At 47.2% G+C, this 16301-nt stretch overlaps 1 protein-coding gene across 1 annotated transcript in view; it reads left to right on the top strand.

Annotated features, from left to right (window-relative positions):
- Window positions 1-551: 551 nt before the first annotated feature.
- Window positions 552-16301, top strand: part of tspan11 (tetraspanin 11) — a 92042-nt gene continuing 76292 nt past the window's right edge. Inside the window, exons 1-2 of the mRNA XM_070901564.1 lie at window positions 552-638; window positions 12068-12259. Of these exons, the coding sequence (XP_070757665.1) occupies window positions 552-638; window positions 12068-12259 (279 nt within the window). The remainder of the gene's footprint in view (window positions 639-12067; window positions 12260-16301) is intronic.

The raw sequence follows: 16301 nt of genomic DNA, 5'->3' as shown, positions 1-16301 counted from the left end.
TCAAACTTACAAACTAAGGACAACAAAAGCAAATAGGAAATGTAGGAGGAATTTTTTACTAAAAGTAAGGTGAGTGTGTGGATCAGATTAGTGGCACGGGGGGTGGAAAAGAAACATTAACGGGAAGAAAGACCCAGACAGCGGATTCAGGGTTATTAGAAAGGCACCAAGGGAACACTGTGGATAGGATGATTAGATGGGCTGAATGGAAGGGTGTGGATAGGAGGGATAGATAGGCCGAAGGGAAGGGTGTAGATAGGAGGGATAGATGGGCCGAAGGGAACACTGGATAGGAGGGATAGATGGGCCGAAGGTCTCCTGCCTGAAAATGTTTGTATGAAAATCCTCCACTGCCCCGAAAAAACTGTCAACTGACAATTGAATAGAAACTGTGACAAAACTACATAAACTATTGTTGGTTTTAAAACGTCTGTTGATAACTTGGATATAGTTGATCATTGGGGCATCAGTTGGGAAACATTTCTCGATGTTTCAATTTGAATAAGGTGCAGATTTGTGACGTTCCTTTTGTGTTTTTTCAGTTAATGACGATGACAAGAAAGTACAAAGAGGATTCCGAAGACTGTCTGACAATCTGCTTAAAGTACCTGCTGTTTGTTTTTAACTTCTTCTTCTGGGTAAGTGTGCAGACATGTCCGAACATTCCTGAGACGTGTAAACGAGGAATTACCTGGGCTTTGTAAGGTGTGCAGTCGGTGTAAGGCACGCCATCACCTGCATTGGAGGAAGGTGGTGATCAGGCAGGATTGAAAATTGTGAAAGGGTCTGGGATGGGCTTTCGGGGAACACTTTAAATTTCAACATTCAAAATGATTCATTTCAAACACTTTCATACTTCACGGCTAATTAGCTTTTTAATCTTAAAAAATTGCAAAGTCTCATTTAATCTTTCAATAGACCAATCAAACCATTGTAGTGAAGTACTTTAGAACTGCAGTCACTGTGGTGATGTAAGGAATAGTCACGGTAAAGGTACAGACAGCGGGGAGTGAGACCTCCAGCCTGGAGTGCAGACTTTGGCTCTGTTCCCTCAGTAACTGGATCTGAGAATGTAAAATCACCAGAATTGGGAGTGAAATCATTAATGGAGGTTATTATGTAAAGGCTGAGAGTGCTGAGTAATTCATTCTGATTTAAGGCAGACAAATGGAAGCAGACAGCATGGCTGAGGTACTAAATGAGTACTTTGCGTCTGTCTTCACCAGAGAAGAGGATTGTTATGTATGTAAACTTTATAATAGTGAAAGACTTGCGCACCTGTTGGAGACCCAAGGGCCACCTGCACACCCCGTGCAAGCAAGTATAAAAGGTTGTCTGCCATGCTGCTTCAGCACTCTGGAGTTTGATTAAAGACTCTGTTTGAGCTTACAGCATACAGTCTTGTAGAGTTATTCTGAACATAACAAGGATGCTGCCAGTGCAGCAGTAAAGGAGGCAGTAGCAATATTGGACAGGATAAAAATAGATACAGGAGGTACTTAAAAGGTTGGCAGACTTCAACGTCACCCAATCCAGATGGGAAGCATCCCCGGTTACTAAGGGAAGTAAGGGTGGGAATTGTGGAGGCTCTGACCACAATTTTCCAATCCTCCATAGATATGGGAGTGATGCCAGAGGGCTGGAGGGTTGCAAATGTTACATCGCTGTTCATGAAGGAGGAAAGGGATAAACCCGGCAACTACAGGCCAGTCAGCCTAACGTCAGTGATGGGGAAACTTTTCGAGACAATAATCCAGGACAAAATTAATTGGCAATAAAAAAAGTATGGACCGATGAATGAAAGTCAGCACAGATTTGTTAAAGGCAAATTGTGTTTGTCCAACTTGATCGAATTAGAACATAAGAATATAAGAAATAGGAGCAGGAGTAGGCCATACGGCCCCTTGAGCCTGCTCCGCCATTTAATACGATCATTGCTGATCCGATCATGGACTCGGGTCCACTTTCCTGCCCACTCCCCATAACCCCTTATCGCTTTATCGGTTAAGAAACTGTCTATCTCTGTCTTAAATGTATTCAATGACCCAGCTTCCACAGCTCTCTGAGGCAGTGAATTCCACAGATTTACAACCCTCTGAGAGAAGAAATTCCTCCTTATCTCAGTTTTAAATAGACGGCCCCTTATTCTAAGATTATGCCCCCTAGTTCTAGTCTCCCCTATCAATGGAAACATCCTCACTACATCCACCTTGTCAAGCCTCCTCACAATCTTATACGTTTCGATAAGATCACCTCTCATTCTTCTGAATTCCAATGAGTAGAGGCCCACCCTACTCAAGCTTTTCTCATAAGTCAACCCCCTCATCTCCGGAATCAACCTAGTGAACCTTCTCTGAATTGTCTCCAAAGCAAGTATATCCTTTCGTAAATATGGAAACCAAAACTGTACGCAGTATTCTAGGTGTGGCCTCACCAATACCCTGTATAACTGTCGTAAGACTTCCCTGCTTTTATATTCCATCCTCTTTGCAATAAAGGCCAAGATTCCATTGGCTTTCCTGATCATTTGCTGTACCTGCACACTAACCTTGTGTGTTTCATGCACCAGCACCCCCAGGTACCGCTGTACTGCAGCACTTTGCAATTTGACTCCATTTACATAATAACTTGCTCTTCGATTCTTTTCTGCCAAAGTGCATAACCTCACATTTATCAACATTATACTTCATCTGCCAAATCTTTGCTCACTCACTTAGCCTGTTTATGTCCTTTTTCAGATTTTTTGTGCCCTCCTCACACATTGCTTTTCCTCCCACCTTTGTATCGTCAGCAAACTTGGTTACGTTACACTCGGTCCCTTTATCCAAGTCGTTAATATAGATTGTAAATAGTTGGGGTCCCAGTACTGATCCCTGCGGCACCCCACTAGTTACTGATTGCCAACCTGAGAAGGAACCATTTATCCTGACTCTCTGTTTTCTGTTAGTTAGCCAATCCTCTATCCATGCTAATATATTACCCTCAACCCCATGAACTTTCATCTTGTGCAGTAACCTTTGATGTGGCACCTTGTCAAATGCCTTCTGGAAATCCAAATATACCACATCCACTGGTTCCACTTCCCTGCCCGCTCCCCATAACCCTTTAGTCCCTTATCGCTCAAAAATCTGTCTATCTCCACCTTAAATATATTCAAAGATCCAACCTCCACACTGTCTGGGGCAGAGAATTCCACAGATTTATAACCCTCTGAGAGAATAAATTCTTCTTCAACTCAGTTTTAAATGGGTGGCCCCTTATTCTGAGACTATGCCCCCTAGTTTAGTTCCCCTATGAGTGCAAATACCTTCTCTGCATACATCTTGTTGAGCCCTCTCATTATCTTATATGTTTCGATAAGGTTACCTCTCATTCTTCTGAACTCCAATGAGTATAGGCCCAACCTACTCAACCTAGCTTCATAAGTCAACCCCCTCATCTCCGGAATCAACCTAGTGAACCTTCTCTGAACAGCCTCCAATGCAAGTATATCCTTCCTTAAGTACGGAGACCAAAATTGTACGCAGTATTCCAGGTACACCAATACCCAATACCCTGTACAGTTGTAGCAAGATTGCTTTTATACTCCATCCCCCTTGCAGTAAAGGCCAATATTCCATTTGCCTTCCTGATTACTTGCTGCATACTATCTTTTTGTGTTTCGTGCACAAGGACCCCCAGATCCCTCTGTACTGCAGCACTTTGCAATTTTTCTCCATTTAAATTATAATTTGCTTTTCTATTTTGCCAAATTTTTGCCCACTCACTTAGCCTGTCTATATCCCTTTGCAGATTTTTTGTGTTCTTCTCACAATTTGCTTTCCCACCCATCTTTGTATCATCAGCAAACTTGGCTACATTACACTCAGTCCCTTCATCCAAGTCATTAATATAGATTGTAAATAGTTGAGGACCCAACACCGATCCCTACGGCACCCCACTAGTCCCTGTTTGCCAACCGGAAAATGACACATTTATCCTGACTCTCTATTTTCTGTTAGTTAGCCAATCTCTATCCATGTGGCACCTTATCGAATGCCTTCTGGAAATCCAAATACACCACATCCACTGGTTCCCCCTTATCTACCTTGCTCAATACATCGTCAAAGAACTCCAGTAAATTTGTCAAACATGAGTTCATTGATAAGATAACGGAGATGGTTGATGATGGTAGTGCAATTGATGTGTATATGGAATTTCAAAAGGCCTTTGATAATGGACTTGTTAGCAAAATTAAAGCCCATGGACTAAAGGGCTAGTGGCAGTGTGGAGACAAAATTGTCTGAGGGACAGAAAGCAGAGAGTAGTGGTGAACGGTTGTTTATCAGACTGGAGGGGTCGTTATTAGGACCACTGCTCTTTTTGATTTATATTAATGGTCTGGGCTTGGAAATGCAAGGCATAACTTCAAAGTTCACAGATGATCCGAAACTCGGAAATATAGTAAACAGTGAGGAGGAGATTAAGATACTTCAGGAGGACGTAGAATCATAGAAATTTACAGCACAAAAGGAGGCCATTTCAGCTCTGTGTCCGTGCCTGCCGACCAAGAGCTATCCAGCCTAATCCCACTTTCCAGCTCTTGGTCCACAGCCCTGTAGGCTACAGCACTTCAAGTGAACATCCAAGTATCTTTTAAATGTGGTGAGGGTTTCTGCCTCTACCACCCTTTCAGGCAGTGAGTTTCAGACACCCACCACTCTCTGGGTGAAGAAATATCTCCATATATCCCTTCTAAACCTCCCCCCAATTATTTTAAATCTATGCCCCCTGGTTGTTGACCCCATCTGCCAAGGGAAATAGGTCCTTCCTATCCACTCTATCCAGGCCGCTCCATAATTTTATACAGCTCAATCAGGTCTCCCCTCAGCCTCCTCTGTTCCAAAGAAAACAGACTCCAATCTTTCCTCACAGCTAAAATTCTCCAGTCCAGGCAACATTCTTGGTAAATCTCCTCTGCACCCATTCCAGTGCAATCACATCTTTCCTGTAATGTGGTGACCAGAACTGCACGTAATACTCCAGCTGTGGCCCAGCTAGTGTTTTGTACAGTTCAAGCATAATCTCCTTGCTCTTGTATTCCATGCCACGACTAATAAAGGCAAGTATTCCATATGCCTTCTTAACCACCTTATCTACCTGGCCTGCTTCCTTCAGGGATCTGTGGACCTGCACTCTAAGGTCCCTTTGTTCCTCTACACTTTTCAGTGTCGTACCATTTAATGTGTATTCCCTTGCCTTGTTTGACCTCCCCAAATGCATTACCTCACGCTTATCCAGATTGAATTCCATTTGCCACTGTTCTGCCCACATGACCAGTACATTGATATATTTCTGCAGTCTGCAGCTTTCTTCTTCATTATCAACCACACAGCCTATTTTAGTGTCATCTGCAAACTTCTAAATCATACCCCCCAACATTTAAGACCAAGTCATTGATATATACCACAAACAGCAAGGGGCCCAGCACTGAGCCCTGCAGAACCTTACTGGAAACAGCCTTCCAGTCACAAAAACACCCATCAACCATTACCCTTTTCTTCCTGCCTCCAAGCCAATTTTGGATCCAACTTGCCACTTTCCCTGGATCCCATGGGCTTTTACTTTCATGACCAGTCTGCCATGTGGGACCTTATCAAAAGCTTTGCTAAAACACATATACACTATATCAAACGCACTACCCTCATCGACCCTCCTGGTTACCTCCTCAAAAAATTCAATCAAGTTAGTCAGACACGGCCTTCCCTTGACAAATCCATGCTGACTGTCCTTGATTAATCCTTGTCTTTCCAAATGAAGATTTATCCTGTCCCTCAGGATTTTTTCCAATACTTTTCCCACACTAAGGTTAGGCTGACTGGCCTGTAATTATTCGGTCTATCCCTTTCTCCCTTTTTAAACAAAGGTACAACATTAGCAGTCCTCCAGTCCTCTGGCACCACACCTGTAGCCAGAAAGGATTGGAAAATGATGGTCAGAGCCTCTGCTATTTCCTCTTTTGCTTCTCTTAACAGCCTGGCATACATTTCATCTGGGCCTGTGGATTTATCCCCTTTCAAAGCTGCTAAGCCCCTTAAAACTTCCTCTCTCACGATGTTTATCTCATCTAATATTTCACACTCCTCCTCCCTCATTGCAAAGTCTGCATCACTCCTCTCGTTTGTGAAAACAGATGCAAAGTATTCATTAAGAATCCTACCCACGTCTTCCGCCTCCACACACAGATTTTTTTTAAATTCATTCCTGGGATGTGGGCGTTGCTGGCAAGGCCAGCATTTATTGTCAGTTCCTAATTGCCCCTTGAGAAGGTGGTGGTGAGCCACCTTCTTGAACTGCTGCAGTCTGTGTGGTGAAGGTGCTCCCACAGTGCTGTTAGGGAAGGAGTTCCAGGATTTTGACCCAGTGACGATGAAGGAACGGCAATATGCTTCCATAACCAGAATAGTGTGTGACTTGGAGTGGAACGTGGAGGTGGTGGTGTTTCCATGTGCCTGCTGCCTTTGTCCTTCTAGGTGATGGAGGTCGCAGGTTTGGGAAGTGCTGTCGATGAAGCCTTGGTGAGTTGCTTGTAGATGGTGCACACTGCAGATGTGCTGATGGTGGAGGGAGTGAATGTTTAAGGTGGTGGATGGGGGGCCAATCAAGCGGACTGCTTTGTCCTGGATGGTGTTGAGCTTCTTGAGTGTTGTTGGAGCTGCACTCATCCAGACAAGTGGAGAGTATTCCATCACACTCCTGACTTGTGCCTTGTAGATGGTGGTAAGGCTTTGGGGAGTCAGGAGATGAGACACTCGCCGCAGAATACCCAGCCTCTGACCTGCTCTTGTGGCCACAGTATTTATGTGGCTGCTCCAGTTAAGTTTTTGGTCAAGTGTGACCCCCAGGATGTTGATGGTGGGAGATTCGGTGATGGTAATGCTGTTGAATATCATGGGTGGTGGTTAGGCTCTCGCTTATTGGAGATAGTCATTGCCTGGCACTTGTGTGGCGCGAATGTTACTTGCCACTTATCAGCCCTTTGTGGTCCCTAGTTCTCTTTCTCTAGTTATCCTCTTGCTCTTAATGTATTTATAAAACATCTTTGGGTTTTCCCTGATTTTAATTGCCAACATTCTTTCGTGCTCTCTCTTTGCTTTCCTGAAATATTTTTTAATTGCACCCCGCATAGACAGGCTGGTGAAATAGGCAGACACGTGGCAGATGAAATTTAACGCAGAGGACTGTGAAGTGATGCATTTTGTTAGGAAGAATGAGGAGAGGCAATGTGAATTAAATGCTACAATTTTAAAGAAGGATGCAGGAACAGAGAGACCTGGTGGTGTATGTGCACAAGTCTGTGCAGGTGACACGGCAAGTTGAGAAGGCTGTTAAAAAAGCATATGGGATCTTTGGTTTTATTAATAAAGGCATAGAGTACAAAAGCAAGGAAGTTATGTTAGACCTTTATAAAACACTGGTTAGGCCCCAGCTGGAGCATTGTGTCCAACTGGACACCGCACTTTAGGAAGGATGTGAAGGCCTTAGCGAAGGTGCAAAGGAGGTTTACTAGAATGGTTCCAGGGATGAGGGACTTCAGTTACGTGGAGAGACTGGAGAAGCTGGGGCTGTTCTCCTTGGAGCAGAGAAGGTTAAGAGGAGATTTGATAGAGGTGTTCAAAATCATGAACGGTTTTGATAGAATAAATAAGGAGAAACTGTTTCAAGTGGCAGAAGTGTCAGTGACCAGTGGACACAGACTTCAGATGATTGGCAAAAGAACCAGAGGCGACACGAGGAAACATATTTTTTACAAAGCGAGTTGTTGTGATCAGGAATGCGCTGCCTGAAAGGGCAGTGGGAGCAGATTCAGTAGTAACTTTCAAAAAGGAATTGGGTAAATACTTGAAGGGAAAGAAGTTACAGGGCTGTGGGGAAAGAGCAGGGGAGAGTGGGACTAATTGGATCGCTCTTTCACAGAGCTGGCACAGGCACGATGGGCCGAATGGCCTCCTTCTGTGTTGTATCATTCTATGATTCTGAATCACTGGTTCATATCTGAAGATCCTGACACAAGCAGAGAAGAAACAAGAGAAGGAAAAGGAGTGGATGTGGTTTATGTGGTCAGAGACTTGTGGCAAAGTTAATAGCACGTGAGATGAAGCAGCGGAGGCAGCAAACCATGGACAGATGTTAAATAAAGTTTCTCAGACTAGAAGCGGGACTGTGTTGCACTGTTCCCATTTACTATGTACATCAATAAGGTGGGCTTAGGAATTGAGGGAGCAATATTGAAATTTGCCGCTGATTTCAAATTGTGGAGTATGACAAATTGTAATGAAGAGCATGATATGGGTTCAGTTATGTGGAGAAATTGGAGAAGCTGGGACTGATCTCCTTGAAGCAGAGATGGTTAACCGAATTGTTGTGTATGTAATAACTCAACAGACTGAATATTGTAAACTCCGAGCAGGTACAAACCTGGCTCTACTTTATTAGGGGCCCAAAGTGATTATATTACAAGATGGCTGATCTTTTATACCTGGGCAGCATACACGTGCGCACAGCCCAATGACCTCCGACAGTGGCGCCACCTGGTGGCTAGTAAACCCAAGCACACATACATGATACCAATAGAGGCATTTGAAATTATGAGGAGTTTCGAAAGAGCAAGTTGGGAGAAACTGCTTCCTGTGACAACTAGATCAGTAACCAGAGGTCACAGATTTAAAATAACTGGCTAAAGAACGAGAGATGAGGAGAAATGGCTTCACACACAAGGTTGTTAAGATCTCGAGCTCACTACCTGAAAGGTGATGGAAGCAGATTCCAGAGGAACTTTCAAAAGGCAATTGGACATCGTAGAATCATAGAAAAATAGAATCATAGAAAATTACAATTCAGGAGGAGGCCATTCGGCCCATCGTATCTGTGCAGGTCGAAAAAGAGCTATCCAGCCTCATTCCACCTTCCAGCACTAGGTCCGTAGCCCTGTAGGTTACGGCTCTTTAAGTGCACATCCAAGTGCCTTTTAAATGTGGTGAGGGTTTCTGCCTCTACCACCCTTTCAGGCAGTGAGTTCCAGATCCCCACCACCCTCTGGGTGAAGAAATGAAGACATGTACTTGAAGAGGATTAATTTGCAGGGTTCCGGGTTAAAAAGCTGGGGTGTGGGACTTCATAGAGTCAGAACAGGCATAACAGGCCGAATGGCCTTCTTTGCTGTGAGTCTGTGAACGCTTCCAGGAATAAATAGACAGACACAGTTCAGTGTAGAAAAATGTGAGGTGATGCATTTTGGGAATAAGGAAAGGAAACACGCCTTAAATGGTGAGCTATTTAATCGAGTAAAGATGTGCATGTCATTAAAGGGGTAGTGCAATTTATGGAGGACATTTATAGGCTAGCAGGTTGTACAGGAAATCACAAAAAAGATGCTAAGAACTGTTGCTAAGAAAAGTTCATCATCATCATAGGCACTTCCGCAGAGTTGATGATGACTTGCTTCCACACTAAAAATGAGTTCTCAGGTGGCTGAAGAGTCCAATGACGGTCTCTGTCACAGGTGGAGCAGACGGTGGTTGAAGGAACGGGGTTGGGGAGCCTGGATTGCCGCGCGCTCCTTCCACTGTCTACGCTTGGCTTCAGCTTGCTCTCAGCGAAGAGACCCGAGGTGTTCAGCATCTTCCCGGATGCTTTCCCTCCTCATTAGCCGGTCTAGGACCAGGGATTCCCAGGTGCCGGTGGGGATGTTGCACTTTATCAAGGAGGCTTTGCGGGTGTCCTTGAAGCATTTCCTCTGCCCACCTGAGGCTCGCTAGCCGTGTCGGAGCTCCGAGTAGAGCACTTGTTTTGGGAGTCTCGTGACGGGCATGTAGACGATGTGGCCCGTCCAGCGGAGCTGGTTGAGCGTGGTCAATGCTTCGATGCTGGGGATGTTGGCCTGAGCGACAACACTGACGTTGGTGCGCCTATCCTGCCAGTGGATTTGCAGGATCTTTCGGAGGCAGCGTTGATGGTACTTCTCCAGTGTTTTGAGGTTCCTGCTGTACATAGTCCATGTCTCTGAGCCATATAGGAGGGTGGGTATCACCACTGCTCTGTAGACCTGAGCTTGGTGCCAGATTTGAGGTCCTGGTCTGCAAACACCCTCTTCCTCAGGCGACCAAAGGCTGCACTGGCACACTGAAGGCGGTGTTGGACCTCGTCGTCGATGTCTGCCCTTGTTGACAGTAGGCTCCCGAGGTATGGAAAATGGTCCACCTTGTCCAAGGCCTCGTCGTGGATTTTGATAACCGGGGGACAGTGCTGTTTGGTGGGGGCAGGTCGGTCGAGGACCTTTGTCTTGTGGATGTTTAGTGTAAGGCCCATGCTCTCGTACGCCTTGGTGAAGGTGTTGACGATGACTTGGCGTTTGGGCCCCAAGTGTGCGCAGACGCAGGCGTCGTCTGCGTACTGTAATTTGATGATGGAGGATGGGACAACCTTGGAGCTGGCCTGGAGGCAACAGAGGTTGAACAGATTCCCGTTTGTCCTGTAATTTAGCGCCACTCCAGCGGGAAGTTTGCTGAGGGTGAGATGGAGCATTGCAGCAAGGAAGATCGAGAGGAGTGTTGATATGATGACACAGCCTTGCTTAACCCCGGTCCGAATAGGTCTGTGGTGGATCCGTTGGTCAGAATCACGGCTTGCATGTCATCGTGAAGCAGGCGGAGGATGGTGACAAACTTTTGAGGGCAGCCGAATCTGAGGAGGACACTCCGTAATCCTTCGTGGTTGACAGTGTCGAAGAAGGCCTTGTACTGGGGTTGGTGCTGTTCCCTGCATTTCTCTTGTATCTGCCGCGCGGTTAAAATCATGTCCATTGTGTCCCTTAGGGGGCGGAATCCGCATTGCGACTCTGGGAGAAGTCCTGGAAGAAGGCGATTCAGGAGGATTCTTGCGATGACTTTCCCAGTGGTCAACAGCAGGGAGATTCCCCTGTAGTTACCGCAGTCAGACGTCACCTTTCTTGAAGATGGTCGCGATTACAGCGTCTCAGAGATCTCCCTGCACGATCTCCTCCTTCCAGATAAGAGAGATGAGGTCATGGATCCACGCCAGTTGTGCTTTTCCGCCATGTTTTAGTGCTTCAGTGGGGATTCCATCTGCTCCTGATGACTTGTTGTTCTTCAGTTGTCGGATGGCCTTTTGAACCTCGTGCCAGGCTGAGGTTGTGCTGAGATGGTGGTGGGTGGCATGCTGTGGGATGGAGTCGAGGACACTCACGTCGAAGACAGAGTCGCGGTTAAGGAGATCCGTGAAGTGTTCCTTCCAGCAGGCACTGACTGCCTCTCTGTCCTTGATGAGCACCTCTCCGTTCTTGGCCCGCAGTGGGGTAGGACCTTGGGTGCTTGGGCCGTAGGTCATCTTGATTGCGCTGAAGAATCCTCGTACGTCGTGATTGTCGGCTAGCTGCTGGATTTCTTGTGCTTTCTCCACCCACCATCTGTTAAAACATCGAAACATAGAAAATGTGTCATCATATCAACACTCCTCTCGATCTTCCTTGCTGCAATGCTCCATCTCACCCTCAGCAAACTCCCCGCTGGAGTGGCGCTAAATTACAGGACAAACGGGAATCTGTTCAACCTCTGCCGCCTCCAGGCCAGCTCCAAGGTTGTCCCATTCAGCCCTTTGCACCTGCACCACCATGTTCTTTAGGTCCCGGGTTTTCTGTTGGACCTCGGCCTTCAGACGTCTGTAGAGCTGCTTTCTTGCCCTCGAGTTGTGTTGCTGCTTCCAGTGCAGGAATACCTTGCGCTTGCGGCAAATTACCTGAAAAGAGGATGGAAGGGTATGGAAAATGAGCAGGAGAGGGGAGTTAGGCCAAGTGGCTCATGTAGAGAAACACTGGGATGGACTTGATGGGCCAAATGGCCTGGGTCTGTGCTGGAACATTGTGATTTTTATCGTTACATTTGAAATATTTTATATTTTATGGAATGAGGAAATTATATGTGAAAATCCTGGATCAACGCAGCATGTAATTCTTGTTTATTGTGCCACAGATGTACTAGTTTGTGTAACATGTTTTGTATTGTCTCTCTAGGTGGCTGGTGCTGGAGTGATGGCCATTGGAACTTGGACATTGAATGAGAGAAGAAACTACCTGAGCCTCCTGCCTTCCAGTACGTTTGCCGTCTCTGCCTATATTCTGGTGTTTGCTGGTAGCATTGTGATGGTCACTGGATTCCTTGGGTGCTGTGCAGTTGTCAGAGAGCAGAAGGCCGGTCTGGTCGCGGTAAGTAGTCGCCCCTGGCATTGGAACAAAGCACAACGTGCTTCTGAGCATCAGTGAAATTAAGGCCCTGGCATAATTATATTGAACAATTAATCTGTGAAACTTTTTGATTGGTGTTACATTATGTTACAAGGAGACAGTTGCCTGGAATTGTCGCGGGTGTCTGTTGGGAGATTAACCAGCTCCCAGAGGAACAGTGTAAGTAGCTGAAAGTGCAATTTATGCTGCTTATCCGGGAGTTTCTGTTGTGGGGAGATCGGGAGAACCTGTAGGAATTTGGACTAATATCTGTATCCAGAATATTCTCCCAGTATTCCTGTTGCAGTGCTTTGGTTATTGTTCAAAGACTTGAGTTCCCCTGTGTGGAATAGCTTCTATTGATTAACAATTTGTGAATACGTGGAATGAGTAATAATAGTCCTGAGCTTTACTTCCATTTTAAACTACTGATGCAGTTCACGTGTGGATAATCTGTTTGCACAAAATGTTTAGTTTGGAATCTTCAGGAATTCAGAATGAACGGTGAAGAATTCCTGGATGCGCAATCTCTCCCACACTTTGCCATGTTTGCCGCGTGTACAAGTCCCGTGCACAAGTGTCTTGTACAATCGTGTAATCATTGTAAATGTACATAATTTGGGCTGAAAATGTGCACATTTATCAGGAAGTGACAGTTGTTGTAAATCAGGAATCAAAGTGGAGATACCCACCCTCTCCCCACATATTCCATTATTTTCAATTAATTCTTGGAATGTTGGCATTGTTGGCAAGGCCGGTATTTATTGCCCATCCTAGCAACAGAGGGCAGTTAAAGGTCTGCCACATTGGTGTGGGACTGGAGTCACAAATAGGCCCAGACCGGGTAAGGACGGCAGGTTTCCTTCCCCAAAGGCTGTAATGGTGGATCTGTTCAGAGTTCAGTCTTGGGAGATCCATGTCATTTCACACACACCGCTCGGTAATTTAATTCTGCCACTTTTCCCCTCCCTTTCCTGAAGGTGAAACTCCGGCTGGGTTCATTACATCATCAGCCTTGCGTATCTTTACCCAAATGGCCACTCTTTGTATGCAGAGTGAGGAATCGCATTGAGACCCAAACCCATGATACCTGCGTCCTTTCCAACACAAGTCAGTGGATGGGAATCTCGTTCTGATGCCGTGACTGATGCCCCCCAGGAACGCATGAGCTAGCAGCATGGAGGGGGGTTGAGGATCAGCATCAGCGTATTACCCGAGACCTTCCTGCTCACCATGACTGAGTTCACCATGGGTGCAGTTTAACCGGCACCAGCACTGCGACCTTGTCCATGTGGCCGATCAGCATGACCATGTCCGATCTTCTCGCTGCCCAGTGCTGGCCGAGGCTTCCTACCATCCCTCACCAATTTCATTTTTTTGGTTCTGGGCAGACAGAGGTGTAGTCCACGATGACCCCGCCATTCTCCAGGGGTCCAGTTCCACTGGGGCACGTGTAGGTGAGCACCTGTAAATGAAGGGACAGTCTGTGCCGTGCTCCCACCAGCAACGCTCTTTGGACGCAGGGCTGCATGTTAGGCCCCAGGATCCAACACTCAGAGGAGCCGGAGCAGGGGGACTCAGAGGGGCCGGCCAGGTGCTGTGGGAGGGGCCGGTGCAGGAGCTGTAGGAGGGGCCAGCAGGAAGCTGTGGGAGGGGCCGGTGCAGGAGCTGTGGGAGGGGCCGGCGAGGAGCTGTGGGAGGGGCCGGTGCAGGAGCTGTGGGAAGGGCCGGTGCAGGAGCTGTAGGAGGGGCCAGCAAGAAGCTGTGGGAGGGGCCAGCGAGGAGCTGTGGGAGGGGCCGGCGAGGAGCTGTGGGAGGGGCCGGCCAGGTGCTGTGGGAGGGGCATTGAAAAAACCATTGCAGCTTCATCACTGTGTCTGATGCCATCCGGTCAGTGGGCATGGTGAGGCAGTGGCTGACGTTGACTTCGGTGAAGGTCTATCTACCAGGATGACCGTGCACCTGGACCCCCCCCACCCACAGCATCACCTGCAAACAATCACAGATGGGGAAAGACGTGTGCAGCAGCTGATCGGCCCCCTGGGCCAGTACCTGGGACACTTGCTGGTCCAGTTCTCAGTCCCTGGGCCACCTCCTGATCCAGCTCTCAGTCCCTGGGCCAGTACCTGGGACACCCACTGGTCCAGCTCTCAGTCCCCTGGGCCAGTACCTGGGACACCCGCTGATCCAGCTCTCAGTTCCCCGGGCCAGTACATGGGCCAGTACCTGGGACACTTGCTGGTCCAGCTCTCAGTCCCCTGGGCCAGTACCTGGGCCAGTACCTGGGACACTTGCTGATCCAGCTCTCAGTCACTGGGCCAGTACCTGGGACACCCGCTGATCCAGCTGCAGGGGGAGGAAGGGCACTCAGTCCCCAGAGGCACAGAGCTCACCATGGGAGGGTGCAGCACCTGGAAGGAAAGGTAGGTTAGGGTCCAGATCGCCCCTCACACATGGTTACCAATGGAAAGGACAAAGCTGTCAAGGGATTAATATTTGAACAGTTAAGGCACTAAGATTGGAGCCATTGATTTGAAGTGTGTCAAGGGTGTGTTTTGGTGTGGTGTGGGGGAGCACTGTCAATGGGGAGGAATGGGATTTGTGGTGCAGTGATGTCTGTGTATTTGGGTGCAGAGTTGTCGTGCCGACTGTTGATGCTGTTGGAGTTTAGAATGTGGTTCTAGAAAGTGCTTTTGTGGCGAGATGTTCCGGCTCTTTCTGTCCTTGCTGCTGGTCTCCTCACCACAGCGACCACTCCCCTTGACCTCTCCAATACTGGCGCCTTATGTCGCACATAGCAAGTAATTGGGTGGGCTGAAGGGCCTCCTTCATCCGAGATATCTTGTCAATTAATGGAGCTCCACGAAAGGCCATGAATAGTTATCTAAATAAAAATAGAAACTGTTGGAACACAAAGCAGCTCAGTCAGCATCTGGAACAGCAAAACTGGGGAAGGATTTAGGTCGAGCCTTTCTTTCTCTTTCAGATACTGAAATAAAGAAAGACTCGCATTTCTATAGCGCCTTTCACAACCACCGGATGTCCCAAAGCGTTTTACAGCCAATGAAGTACTTTTTGAAGTGTAGTCACTGTTGTAATGTGGGAAATGAGGCAGCCAATTTGCGCACAGCAAGCTCCCACACACAGCAATGTGATAATGACCAGATAATCTGTTTTAGTGATGTTGATTAAGGGATAAATATTGGCCCCAGGGCACCGGGGATAACTGCCCTGCTCTTTTCGAAATGGTGCCATGGGATCTTTTACACCCACCTGAGAGAGCAGACGGGGCCTCGGTTTAATGCCTGATCCAAAAGCAGCACCTCTGACAGTGCGGCGCTCCCTCAGCGCTGCACAGGAGTGTCAGCCTAGATTTATGTGCTCCAGTCTCTGGAGTGGGATTTGAACCCACGACCTTCTGACTCGGAGGCAAGAGTGCTGCCCACTGAGCCACAGCTGACTGACACTTCCAGCTATATCCATATTTGTTTGGTTAATTTAAGGACACACTTATTTATACTTCAAAAATGACCACAGACTCCACCCTTTGTCTATGATTGGTCCCCTTGGAGGATAAGCCACCCTCTGAAGTTTCACTGGAGTGTGTAACTGGAACCGCCACTGGCTTTGCAAATTGTAACTCGATCCACTTTGACTTCCTGCAGCGACAGAGGACCGAGATCCCCAGAAGACAGCAAGGGCCAGCCTTACTCCAGTCCAAGTGCATGCCTCCCCAGCCACAGTGCCACTACCCCAGTCCAAGTGCCTCCTCCGCCGCCCCTCCCAACCGTCGATGAGGCATTGAGTACAGATTGTTAACAGGTTTATTGGGTATGAAGTGAATAGTGACAGTGTCGTGACTTCTGGATATCATTCATGTTGTGTATGGAGAAAGAGTCAGACTGATCACTGTGAGCTCAAAGTAAAGTGTGACCTTAGTTTTTTATTGCAGGTCTCTAGAGTGCCTCTCCAACCTGTGAAGCCTCCTTAAATACCTGTGCTCCCAAGGGATTATGGAATCCCT

This window comes from Pristiophorus japonicus, chromosome 15, assembly GCF_044704955.1.
Source record: "Pristiophorus japonicus isolate sPriJap1 chromosome 15, sPriJap1.hap1, whole genome shotgun sequence".
NCBI classification, from domain to species: domain Eukaryota; kingdom Metazoa; phylum Chordata; class Chondrichthyes; family Pristiophoridae; genus Pristiophorus; species Pristiophorus japonicus.
This window is presented reverse-complemented; position numbering and strand designations above follow the sequence as displayed.